This window comes from Choristoneura fumiferana, chromosome Z (genome assembly GCF_025370935.1).
Source record: "Choristoneura fumiferana chromosome Z, NRCan_CFum_1, whole genome shotgun sequence".
Lineage (NCBI taxonomy): Eukaryota > Metazoa > Arthropoda > Insecta > Lepidoptera > Tortricidae > Choristoneura > Choristoneura fumiferana.
Window position 1 is genome coordinate 24818660 of NC_133472.1, and position 14218 is coordinate 24832877.

Consider the following 14218-nt stretch of genomic DNA (forward strand, 5'->3'; position numbering starts at 1 on the left):
CCTCCTTCGCACTTACTCTATTGCCTTTATAACCTCGAACATAAATTGGATGATTTGACGTAGCGGTAGTGCCTTAAAGTCTCCTGATGCGGGGTATCCGTCGCCATAGAGTCTCATTCTTAATCTGGCGAGGGCGTCACATTCACACATAATGTGTTCCATTGTTTCGTCTTCCTCGCCACATATTCTACAAACTTCATTGTCCTGTAGTCCCATCTTTACTAATATGTGTTTAGTATTGAAATGACCTGTAAATGCCCCGACCATATGTCGGAGTTGTGGTAGTAGAGCACATATACAGTAGTATTGTTTAATTTATTAGTTACATGCAAAATTGACAATGTAAAGAAGGATTATTCCTTGAAATAATTACTTTTTAGTATCCTTATGCAAAGTAATATTATGAGATATGTCTATCTGCGTAGCAACTATTCGAACATATAAATATTATTTTTTCAGTTATATTCGGCTTTACAAAATAATGAGAAATGATAGTATGAGAAAAAATGTATGCGAAAAGTAATTGGTGATATGGTGATTCTGCTAAAGGTTGTTTGTTATGAGAAACGAAATTATGAGATTCGATTTTATTCAACATATTAGTAAACCGCTGATATGATATTCAGCTACGTAAGTAGGCCCGCTGCGCTTCCGACCCGACACGCTCCCCACCCACTGCCGTCCTGTGTGGGTTAGCGCTTGAAGGTAGGTATATCTTATTGTAGGACGTTTCTTACGTTGTATTAAATGAAAAGATCGGTACTTGTTTATCTAACATATATTAAAAAAAAATCTTTATGATACAATTGAGTCCAGCCTTACATTTGTAAATTGAATAGGCAAATATAAATGCATTTGACAGAAGTTAGTGAATAGGACGTTTAAAAATATTTTACATTATTTTAGAATAGTCATTTCGCCTTTATCTTTAATAATTCCTAGAAAAAACATGGAACGGTATTTTATTTTGTATTTATATAACTTAGGCATTATATTTAGAGGTGTTAGATGCTGGGCAACTGGCGGCAGCCTGGCTGAGCCTCTTTGGTCGCCATAGGCTTGAGATGACCATACTCAAACACTTTGTGATGTATCTGAGGACACCTAAGCCTTAATCACCTCACCACCAATCGCTAAAATGATGGCTTCCACAAAGATAACAATGTGCCGCAGTTATAAAATTGACACTTAAATTTTATACAAAATAATATACTTATTTTAATACAACATCTTATTATTTTAAAACTAAAACGATGAGATCATTTAATACTATTGCACATTATCTTTATTAATATAGTTAAAGCTAGGATAAAATAACTTTACGATCGGGTTATATTAAGTAGCGCAACTGTAAGTCTCCATGAGCTTCAATACTGAGCTGAACTTTATTTTACAACTCCGAGATTGTTTGAAGAATTCCGATAAAGTACAAAGTTCATTGAATGACCTTACTTATATTTAAAATAGGTACCTTTGTTATTTTAGGCTTATTCTCTATGATATCTTTCATTATCCAATTGATACAATGGTTTCACTACAAATCGTTGCGGTCATTCTGTAAAACGTGGTTAAAATATGCATTCGCTATTTTAGAAGATCATTCTTGTTCAGACCAGGATTGTCCTTGTATATTATTATGTTTGCTAGTCTTGTATTGAAAACACGTGACAGTTGCGCTACCGTCTTTGCAAATGTGTTATGTGTCACATTTGTGTTAAAATTTAGTCTCAACACTAACCGCATTGCTGTATTTTTGTCTTTTCGAGAAATGTGACCGTTTATACTACCTTAGGTCAGTTCACGCACTGGACGTGTAGTTGGAGGCGATAACTCTCATCTCGAGGTCGAGTGTGGGCGGGCGCTGGCGGCTGTTGTCGAAGGTCCAGCGCGTGATGAAGGGCTCACGGCGGCGGCGTCGCATGCCTGGCGTCACGGACGACACGCCGCAGTTGCTCGTAGCCTCCGTGCAGTTGCTGACGTATGACGCTGTTGGCATACTAAACGTTTAGTTAATTATAGTAGCTGCAAATAGATAGTCACATTAGTCTAATAAATAACTAGTTTCCCTTAAACTGCCAGTGTTTTGGTTGCAAATCCGTAACCCCGTAGATTGATAATTCTTGGGCTCCATACCCAATATGGCGAAATCGGAACTCTGATAGCTTTGCTATCTTTATGTGTCTGTCTGATGGTTTGCCCATCCGCGGTCCAGTAAGTGGCACAACAATCTTAAAGGGGAGATAGGTAGGCAAGTCACCATCAAGTCATACCAAATATAGAAAAATGACCTTTTCACCACAGCACCTCAAACAGGCAGGTTTTGCTATGAGAAATCAGTGAGCAAAAGCGCATTTTGCTCACTCCGTGAGACAAAGTAACTTTTTTTTTTTTAAATGCTGAAGACAGAGCTGGGTAGGGATTGCAATTACAGCTGGATCCGCAAACGTTGATATTCGAAATTGAAATTAATTCGAAATTAGTTACTCTATGTTTTTAAACTAGCCGCCTAAACAGCGCGGCGTTGCCATTCAATGGCACAGCGCACTACACTAGCTAGCTGGAAATTAGATTAAAATCAAAATTAATTTTAATATTAATTAATTATGAAAATTATTCCGCATCCACCGCGATCCCGCGGTATTAACCAAAGACCGTATTGCCAAACGTCTGTGGTTTCGCATACAAAAACTGTCATTTGATTGCGATGGCGAACTTCAAAAACGTTGGTTAATACAGCCTTAGGTCGTCGCTCCTTCTTGTTGGAGGCCTACCGCCGCCGCTTTTTGCCATTATGGCTACAGAACCCTAAAAAAAAATCAAGTATAATTTTGTGGCATACCAATCCACTAAAAGTTAGGAGTTGTGAGAGTTTTAAGGCAATCTTTTCAATTCTCCTAAGCATGCTAATGGTATACATTGCAAACATTTTGTCTAGGAAAAGTGTATCACTGATGTCTCCTGAGTTACGGGATACAATACAAACACTAAAAAGTTGATTGAGTCTAATTTGAGTAAAAACAAAAACCATCTTTTGTTCTTCATTTATTTGGTGGTTAGTAACAATAATAAATAGCACAGAAAAATTGAGCGACGAAGCATTTTGGACACCTTTTATTAGTTTCTCGAGTACATGTACTCTACTTGTGTTTCAAATTTTCCACAATTTTCGCTACATTTGAATGATATTTTATTTTTACAGATATGAATACAAAAACTACAATACTTAAGTATGTTTCCGTTCGTCTAGGTGACATAAAATTGTAATGCTTCACACACTATCATATTATTTTAACAGGGCCAAAACCACAACTAATGGCATAACTAAGTTATCGGTGACCCGGAAGTTTACGAATTCTATGAATGTGTAAACATCGGATACCTTTATTTCGCAAAACTTTCTCATAAGTTTCAGGAGCATAGCTTCAATTATAATAGCCCATTATTATCCTATTTTCTCTAAAAAGGAGGGTTATGATTTTGATGTATGTGTGTTTTAGTTATGTACGCGTAACCCTTGCTCTTCAGCAAGCTTGGCCTTCAAGGCAATTTCATTCAATGCATACAATTCAAAGCGACACAAAATTAAAAATGGAAAATATTCGAAGTAAAATTTTCCCTGTTTGTGTATGTATTACAAACATTGTAGGTATTAATTTTGTGCGGTGCGACCTAATATTCAGCGTAGTGCATTTATTACAAAAAAAACGTACCTATAGAAGAGAATTATACCGACAGAAGTCTGACCGTAAAATTTGTGACCCTTTGATTTTTTTAGCCTCTGGGATATTTAAGCAAGCATTTAAGAAGAGAGAAATACAAATTATAAACGTTTCAAACTTTCAATTGGACAGAGAGATCCTACATGTGCTATGTCGTAATATTATTATGACACAACGATCATAGAAAGACTATAATAAATTCGTAGTTTTTAAACCAGATGAAAAATAAACTTCATTCGTTGTATAGATCTTCTTTATTTCTCTATTATGATTTTTACGTAATTCTTTTAATTTTTTTCTTTTTCATAAGTCATATTAGAGAAAGTGTATGTTTCTTGTATATTCCCTAGTAAACGTATGACTATATTGATATTTGTAGGTAGTGATCAAGTCACATTTGTATAAACAAAATTAGCAATTAACTTGATATTTGGGCCAATCAACTATTCTACCGACACTTTGGTCGTCTCCTGCGTTACCAAAATTGTCTCTGGCGTTACAAAAAATCGTACTTTCAACAAAATATTTCACGGTTTAATAGGTTGAACTTACGTAGGATGGCATGTATTCATGTACACCATCTATTAAATTACAAAAAAAAACATGTTTACTTACAAAAATCTGCAATTGTTTGAAAAATGTCGCGGACAGATTAATGTGGGTAAAAAAGTTGATTGGCCCATTTAACATTCAAAATGCCTACTGTCTGCATGGTCCGACCGGGGGTTATTTACTACGTATAATATGGGAAGATAAACAATCCGACCTCTCACGGATTGTAATTCCTTGCTCTTGTATGAAGTTTGACAGAGCTACCTACATAACTACTCCCATTGTTAATCCATTGTTATGCGGTGGGCATGATCAATTGTAACGATCCTACCGTAAACGGTTCTAGCTAGAGCTTGTTACACATTTACGAAAATGATGTATTGATGTACCTTTTATATCATATTACATGTTATTGTTTTTTTAAGATTGTGAAGACTATTAAGTAGATCATCGCATTATGAATTTGCGCTTGCACATTGTAAACCTTATGTACCTATTGTGAGTTTGTGACCTTTGTAAATTATACCAGTATTGATAAATGTTCCAAACTTCTGATTTCGAGATGAATTACTCAGCATGAATTAATCAAATCATAAAAATTCTTAAGGGACATATGATATGAATAACTGATTGAAGCGGTAGTGGCTGGTTTTATACGTCTTGCGGTAATTATCTAAAGCTAAGTAAAATAAAATTTTTGAATGTTGTAAGGTTGTGGAACAATTTAAATTTTGCACTGCTCATTACGGTTTGTTTTCACTAGACACACAGAGCTCGTAGCGGGAGTAATAACTCTCAGTTAATGTAGATCTTACGTAAATCTTTACACTCGTAGCTCTGGTATTTACGGTACGCTCTTGATGTTATGTCGCAGTACTCAATGTCGCAGTACTCAAAGTTAACTAAAATAGATTCCAGTAGTCATTACTATCTACTTAACAAAATTAAACTATATTTATTACGTGATATTAGCTTTTGCCCGCGGTTCCGCGCGCGTGGTATTCGGTTATCGCGCGCTGCACCCTCGGGAACTGTGCATTTTTTCGGGATAAAAAATAGCCTATGTCACTCTCGGGTCGATAAACTATCTCTATGCCAAAAATCACATCGATCCGTCGCTCCGTTACGGCGTGAAAGACGGACAAACACATATATATGTATATATATAGTATATAGTATGGATTCATTAGTTCATAATAAAATAAGAATTAGGTGTAAAAGTAAGGTATAAATATAAACTGCAACGCACTTGAAACACTGCTTGCTCTGACCGGTGGAAAGGTGGTAGTACGTCGGACTGCTACTCCCCGACGGGCTCTGTTCCTCAAACATGGAATGGTCTGTCGGAGCGCTCGCCTGAAGTTTTGGCCGCTTAAGCAGTAGAGGATGAAGTTGATACCGAAGTTGGTGTTGAAGAACATAAGCGCCACTTGCTGCAGTGCCGCCCACCGACCGCTGTACTCGCCAGTGCTCTAAGCATAATTCAATACATTATTTCGAACGTCTCAGTAGTATATCGGCGCAAACAAGCTGCTTTAACCTTTTCGCCGCCACGACAAATACAATTACGCAAATACAAAAATGCTTTTGCGTGGAACCTGCAGTGCGTATATATGACTCGTTGGCGTCGAAAAGGTTAAATATGACATGGACAAGACTTTATTTCCAAAGGCTTTCTGTCTGCTCACTTAAATATAAATATATCAGATACTTTTCACCGCATCGCATCACCATAATGAGCGCACTTGTCATTTCGTCTTAAAACTACTAAAGATTTTTATAGCTGGTTTTCTCCCAAGTAAATTATTAAATTCATTCCTTAAAAAATATATAGCTAAAATTAGAGCTAACGAGTCAAAAATGGTGACTGTCTTGTCTAGACCTATAAAGAAGAGTAATATAATGAGTGAATAAAAGACAAACTTAAATTATTAAATTCGTTTTCGTTAAAACGTGACAGGATATCAAAAAACCAGCGACTTTCGTCTAATTTTACTTTAACCCTTTTGTGTCGCACTGGAAATAAGTATAATACTGTTATAAAAAACAATTTCATGGGTTAAACAAAACGAAATATTGCCGTCGAAAGAGACAGAATTGTGTTATGAAATGAAATACAACTTAAGCGAAATTCAATTAAACCAAAGTGCATTTTTCGAGATTGAAGATCCCTTACCTATCGTTTATTCTCGTCACGGATAAAATAAGCCAGTAAAATTTAACATTAAAAACGCAAAACGTGAGGCATACCTGTATTTTTAGTATGTAGTTTAGAAACCTTAAGAGAGTGTAAAAGTATATTTTACCCTTGAATCTCAAAAACTATTAGAATTTCGGTGCTGTGGTGGGGCTTAAATTGTTCCAAATTTAATTTCTATTATAATGCCATACACAACTTATGTCAAAAACCCATAGTTTCACAGTCACCTAAGGGTTCCAAAGTGGCGTAAAATCACGTTGAATTCGTAGCATATTTTGCTTAGCGGTAGAAAGTTATGATATACCTACCGTATAATCTATACCAATAAATGACCGACTGATTAATTAGAGCCAGAGTCACTGACTTACTAAAAACGCACAGAATTAACCTCTGCAGCTAATAGAGGTTTGAAATTTTGGCAAACATATTTCTTAAAGATAATGGAGGTGCACTAAGGGATTTTTCAAAATTCCCATGTGATAGAGAGCTAGATTTTTTTTATTCTTCCGCGTAAGCGAAGCCGCGAGATAAAGCTAGAATGTTATGTTGAATTTTAACATTACAAGCTTGCCAATTCCAATTACCGTTATAAAATTTAAACTTAGATGGATAACAGTCCAGTATCATAAAAGAATCCGATGAGCCCATCGATTCATTCATAGGTAGGTAATCACCATGTTGTTGATGAGTTATTAATCCCCGCTGAACCATTAATTCCTTGCTATTGTATTGCTTCCGAAATGTGTCGTTCGGTGATAATTGTTTTTGGGTACTCGTTGTAAACATTGTTTACATATTGTCATTTTTCACCGACTATATTATCATACTACCTACTACTGGTAAAACAGTTTATAATACAATGATTTGCAATTACAATACAATACAATACAATCCTCTTACACGTATACGTTCACATACAACTCAGCTGGGCAACTGTATTGTCACGCGTGTAGGAGAGTAAAAGTAATTTCGGCCTAGCCAGCCACATCAGATCCCATAATATTAGGCTTCATTTAAAGAATAGTTTTTTTAAGGTCGCCGTCATCGAAACCAATGAGGAGCTCTGTGTATAAATATTTGCAATTTCGTACACTAGTTATTTTTTTGACGTATCTAACTAAAACACTTTACACTTTTTATAGTAAAAGTTAATGTGCTTGCGTTTAAGTTCAATATGAACAGTCACAACAGGACTCATTCTCAAGGTTCATTGCTTGAGGGATTTCATTTTTATCGTATTCCTAGATGTCTAACCCATGCGTCGTAATCATAAAATTGAAGGTATCACTGCCGCAGGCGATTTTACAGTTAATATTATCAGCAAACTTGATGGCATCTTAAAGTCAAGGCTACTGATTCAATGTTAACATCTGTGTTTCTTCGGTAAAACATCAACTCGATCGCCTTACGCGGCTCTACTATGAGTATAACTTGAATTTTGCGATATGTCGTACTATCTTAGCTTAAAGCTGTTTCAATTGAGGACATTTTGTAGTTTTCGTAACGCCCCATTGCTTTTCGTAAGTTGTTTTAAAAAATCCAATAGATTGAGAAATCTTACTTCCCTTTCGCTACGAATTCAATAGGGGTCGTAGAAATTGAATTGAACGGGAAACCACGTAGGTTCCTTGGCGGAAATTTTCGACAAACTTCGACTGGATATATGAAAAAATAGAAGCTTCTGCTTGGCTTTAAATGCACACTATGTATGCGCATATACACAATTTCCACGGCACTTATCTCTCGGGAGACCTCAACGAGTGGTTTAGGATACTTCATGTAAAATACGTTATTTGGAATAATTAAGGGTATTTTACTGTAACGTAATGTAATGTACCTGCATGCGCGAGATTCTTAATGTTATAGTTTATAGTAGTTAAAGCATAGGTACGTCATCCAATACCGTAGCTATGTATCGCTTTATAAGTACATGTCGTATTGAAAAAAAAAACATTAAACGTATGCGCAGGAAACCGAAAAGAGATTTAAAAAAATAACGTGAATGAATTTGTCAAATATTACGTGACACGAGCGTTCTGCTAGGTACTTTCTGATTGATTGATATTAGTTAGTTAATACCGGGCCAGTTCGATGCTTTTTGATTCATTAAATTGATTCAATACTTGGTTAATCACAGGCAATGAGGGTTTTCAAAGAGGCGAAATATCGCTAGATGGCGTTAGTATCGTGGTCTCCGTTTGACGTTGGACGTTTGCTCGCGATTGGTTAAAAAACTAAATGAGGCCATCTAGCGATATTTCGCCTCTGTGAAAACCCTCATTATTATTAATTAATTCATGTTTTCGTTAACGTTTATTGCCAAATAAGTTAAAACACATAACATTAACAAAAAACAATAGAAAGAAATGTAGGTACAAAGGCGAACCTATTCCTTAAAAGAAAAATATCTCAAACAACAGTAAACACTGCCATGTATTCTCATTTTCTCACTGGGCTATGATATCATGAGCCTGATTAATCTGTGGAAAAATAAAACAGATCTCGATGTAGGTATATTGTAATACTAAAACTAAAAAAAAGTCATTATACGCTGATTATATTAAAGTGTATTTCTATTAAAATAGGACTGTGAGTTTCGGTGAGTTCAGTTCTATACGCACTTATCTTTTTCGTTTACGATTTCCCACTAGGCACTTGCTTGCTTTTACCTCTACCCATTAGGATAAAATAATTAGCCACGTCCCAAAGGTAAGACTTGGTTTACCCACTAGCCTATAACAGAATAACTAATAACATAAATCAATGAAGAAAAACAAGTAAAGTCAGAAGCAGAGCCCGTGCTTTTGATGCCGATGACATCAATTTGATGTCACGCTGTTGTCAACCTATCAAATGTACAGGGCGTTTAAGTTATTTTCGGAAATTCCCATGGTAACAAACAAACATGGTAAACAAAATTCCGGAATTTCAATTCAACTGCTGTATCTAATGTAATGACTTGCGAAGCCGCGGGTAAACACTGAGTACTACTTATATATATATATATATATATATATATAATTTTGCAAAATCCCAGGATTTCAATCCAACTTACGACTTACGCGTGCGAAGCCATATGAAGTATATATATCACAATCAATCAATACATGTCATAATCATTATCATTTCATTACATTACATTAAATCATAATCCTGATTTAAATAAACAAACAAAAGTATATATATATATATTGATTGTGATATATATACTTCATATGGCTTCTTCTCTTATGGGTCGTAAGTTGGATTGAAATCCTGGGATTTTGCAAAATTCCCGTGGGAATTCCCGAAAATTACTAAGACGTCCTGTACTGATTTGAAAAACACGGTTTAGTTGTAGGCTATAACACAAATTGTCAAAATGACTAAATCATAATTAATACAAAAAAAGTTGTTATAGTTATTTATTTTTTAAACCTAGTAATATTTTTGCTCTTCAGACTTACAAAAAATACCTAGAAAAATATTTTCAAGGGTTTTGTAGTCTGTTCCATTTTTCATTATTTTTTTATTTTTTGGAGTAGGTTTTACTTTTTTGTTAAAAAAATTCTTTATTTACTGTGCCCAGTCTAAAAGTTACGACTGCAACAAGCGCCGATTAAATATTTTAGCGAGGTTGCATACTATTTCGATAATTTAATACTGGCCGGTTTGCTGTCACTGTGTGATTTTCTTGTGAAAACGTCAAAGCGCAACTGACAAATACAAATCATGAGTAAAGAGTTAGAAATGAAGTATTTTTACTGACTTAGCCACTGAGTAAGTAATCACTACGTTTTAACAGACGGCACTTCCATCAAAGCCATAAACTGAATTATTAACGTAGTTTCTACCAACTTGAAAGTGACAGTCAGAGGTACCAACATGAAGTGTCAATGTCAAGGCATTAGAGATGTAGCACTATGCCATCGATGTCGATAAATATTAAGTAGTACCTAGGTAGGTACTTTGTGATATTTTTACATTTTACCAGGAAAATAATTACCAATAGCACATCAATAAAATTTTATTGAAAAAGTTAAATATGCTACGATAACCACACAATTTTTTTGAGAACTCAGGTCCATAATAAAATGTACAGCTCGTGGCAGAAGTCAGTTAAAATCACATTCACAGAAATTAATTACAATATATTAACAGAATTTATTATTAATTTATTATTATTTCAGAATTTATTAGTTCGACATCTAAAATAAAAAATATCGATAACTTCAGCTTAGCACTATGTTATGGTTATACGAAAATATGGTAATGCTAAATATTACTTAGGCTCATAATATTTACTGTTAATGCGACTATCATTAACACTGTTTTTAAGCGGTTTTTACTCAAATTTACCTATACAACTAAAAAGTCATACAATAAATTTACATGTTTGGGTCAAGCGGAAATCTAGCCAAAAGTATGTCTTTACTCGACCTTCTCACTCTCCGGACACCACAAATTTCACACTTTCGCAAAGATTTGCCACCCATAATGTCTGTTTATGCAGTTATTTGCAGTTTTTTAATAAATTCAGTGAAAATAAGCACCACGCGACAGACTTGACTTGATGGCGTCAATGGCGTACCTACGCCACATGCTGGCCATGGCCAACATGAGGTGAAGAATAATGCGGCTAAATTAGCGTGTCGGGGTTGGTATATTACGACAGAACATTAACCAACTCTTTTATTTGGCAAGTGTCTTAGTTTTCAATGTTGGTACAAAGTACCATTGTATTTTTTATATGAAGTGTCGATAGGCTGGACTTAGCAAAACAATAATATATATCTTTTAAAATAATGAAGGTATTCAAAAATAAATTACATCAACCAACTTAAAATGAAAAAATATATTTGAGATGTCTGAGGTTTTCAGTTATTTGATGAACACCTTCTGTCTTCTAGACATGGGCAATCTCGACAAAGAAGTGATCTGATTCACTAAATCCAGCTCAGATTTTATAACCGACTCCGCTTAACGGCTCCGTCTTCAGTGATCATGAATTTACACGTATCTGTAGCGAAGGCTAAGCGATTCCGATCCGACTCCCGTCCAGATCTTTTCTATACCGAGGTAGTGAAGTACCAATTCGTCAAAATGACTATTTTGAATCTGTGAATCACTGCGGATCTTCGGATTTACCAACTTCGTACCGGCTCGGCGACTTACCAAATATATCCGATCCTATCCGATATGATTGAACGAACGCGAAATGAGTACTGAATCGTGATAAGCGGGACGCTCGACCAATAGGTTGGTTAGAGTTAGTAAGTAGCTCCTCGAAGTCAGTTCTGAAACCGGAACCGGAAATGTTTTGGAAGAATTGAAAGGTATCCGGTCTGTACATATATATATTTATCAACATCATTATTTTTATGAATTAGCTTTCCTTATACGGCTTGAAGAAATTTAATTCAGTACGCATGGTAAAAGTTTTTATTTTCGTCTGCCCTTTATCGACAAAAACTTCGACGTGATGAGATGAAATTTGAAGGAGCAGTCCAATTTTTTACCTCTTTAAAAGAAAGAAAGAAAATAATTTATTTATAACAGCAATGACACATCTTCACATCTTTACAAGAGCTGTTGTATATAATTTTGCTATATCTGCCTGTTTAATAGTAAAAATGTGTGTTTTGTTAAGCAAATTAAACCCAAATAATTAATACGTATTATTCCTAAAAATGTTTTTCCTATATGTGATTTGTGTTAGAAAGAAGTTTAATATAAATTAATCTTGTTACAAATTCCTGATTAGTACAGAAGGTATATTTAAACAGTTTCTAGGCATCCTGTGCGTTCATTGCGATACAAAACGTTCCGTCATAGTCAGATTACGCATTTTGAATTCCTATCATAACAACAAAGTACGATTACACTACCTATTTATAGTGAAATTTTTTATCCTTACGAGTAAGTTGTGCTAGTAAGGTTTCTGCCTCACTCCGGAAATTTTGAATGAAAGGACTGGAGTTTAGCTGTATATATGTACAGTCACACCTTCTACTGCTTACTTTCAAATCCTGAACTTTTATTGGGGCCAAACACTTGTAAAGTCAGCAACAGAACTAGAAGAGCAGTTTTGGTGCCCAAAATTATCTAAGCACTCCATGGCAGTTGAGACGTGCGTAGATCATTTTGACCACAGTAACCGCTCATGCACTCCTGCTGTTAACTGTACCTATTAATGCCTACGTAAAACAAAAGAGCATCTTAATTGCCTAGATTACTGTAGAATATTTCGTTATAATAATGTGTGACGTATAAAGAAACCGATGCGTTGATGATAAGCCTTAATGGTTATTATACTCTGTTCCAACGGCAGGCGAAAAAACGAATATTGAAGAAGTAGGTACATATATATTTTGTCCGGTGCACTTGTTTATCATTTGCTCTTAGTATCATCAGCCAAATATGTGGTCTACCACCCTAAAGCTGATAGTCGTTTGCATGTCATAAAACAATAATGCCAATAGACGTGTCTGTCAACTTGAAAGTTCGACTTTAGCGACATATTAATGTGATAGGAACTTGTTTAAATATTGGTAGACCACTTATTTGGCTGATGGTACAAACTTTCCAAATATGGGTTGTTAGTGGTCACTCCAAGAAAATAAAACTTGTTGTATCATGTTTTAAATTTATTCGCCTGGCGTTGGAACAGAGTATAGTCTTAGTACCTAAACTTATAGAATTTTAGCTACATCGCAGTACAGTCAGCAGCAGAACTGGATGAGCGATTACGGTGCTCAAAATGATCTACACACGACTCTACTGCCAAGGTTACATTATTATTATTTAGGAAGTTAAGCAAGAACTTTTTGGTATCTATAAGATTCAAGTGTTATAAAAATTATGTCGACCTTCGAAAGGTAGTGCGATTTTTGCCTTGTCGCCGTCTACCCTTAACGCTCGATTTCATTTACTGAAAGTTTCATTTTACGCCCGCGTTTTAATAAGCAAAGCGTAATGCCTTCCCTTTGACACATTAAATAAAGATAAAAACAAATCTTAAGTGAGAAACTTAATGTAAAAAATCATTTTAATGAACTTGCCGCTAAAGCTCTAATTTTATACCACTGTGTCCTTATTCTTTACTCGAATGAGGTAAAAATGTTTATTCGCTTAGAATACTGAGAGTGTTTTTATTTATTCTACTAATATAAGCTTTTTCAGACAAACTCATACGTATTTGAATTTGATTAAAGTGAACTTGATAAAAAAAAACAATATAAAATCGCTTTGCTTGTCAATACTTACGGAAAAGTTATTAAGAACGTTTTAGTAATTTCGCAAGGCTAATGCAATTTCTATCTTACAGTATTAATCATGATTAAAAAATTACATCATTGTAATATAATCACTCACCATGTCGTATGCATAAGCGAGAACTCTCATGGTGTATGCTGGCATGTTAAGAATGACAAAGACTGAGGAAACGATGAGTAACATCCTCGTGACTCGCTGCTGGGAGCGCGGGCAGCCCCTGAGCCGCGCGGGGCGGGCGCGCGTGCCCGGCGCCGGCTCCTGCTCCGGCTTCATCAGGTGGTGTCGCGCGCGCTCCAGCCGGTAAACGCCCACCATGATCCAAGCATTCAGGACTATAATCACACTCAGTGGAACCGTAAACGATACAGCAGTATCCACCAAATTGAATCTCGCGGCGTGCTCCATATAATCAGTGTCTATATTGCAATCATTTTTTGTCGGTATGGCAAATCTAAGAATGGGAACGTTCAAAAGCAGCGCTGAAGCCGCAATA

General features: G+C 35.6%; 2 protein-coding genes across 9 annotated transcripts in view; one reads left to right on the plus strand and one right to left on the minus strand.

Moving 5' to 3' along the window:
* The window catches only part of fry (microtubule binding protein furry), a 120802-nt gene that overhangs the window by 42643 nt on the left and 63941 nt on the right, over window positions 1-14218 (plus strand). The gene's annotated exons all lie outside the window — the stretch shown is intronic.
* Window positions 871-14212, minus strand: CNMaR (G-protein coupled receptor). Its single transcript, XM_074093388.1, has 3 exons — window positions 13825-14212; window positions 5521-5743; window positions 871-1986 (listed from the first exon to the last, which is right to left on the minus strand). The coding sequence occupies exons 1-3, from the start codon at window positions 14128-14130 to the stop codon at window positions 1799-1801; spliced, it is 717 nt and encodes a 238-aa protein (XP_073949489.1). The 5' UTR covers window positions 14131-14212; the 3' UTR covers window positions 871-1798.

Bases quoted from the DNA above. Each gene is read 5' to 3' on its own strand.
- CNMaR (XM_074093388.1), bottom strand. From the start codon at position 14,130: ATGGAGCACGCCGCGAGATTCAATTTGGTGGATACTGCTGTATCGTTT. The intron at 5,744-13,824 runs GTGAGTGATTAT...AATTATGCTTAG, and splicing joins TCGCTTATGCATACGACATG to AGCACTGGCGAGTACAGCGG. The intron at 1,987-5,520 runs GTGCGTTGCAGT...GTATGCCAACAG, and splicing joins CAGAGCAAGCAGTGTTTCAA to CGTCATACGTCAGCAACTGC.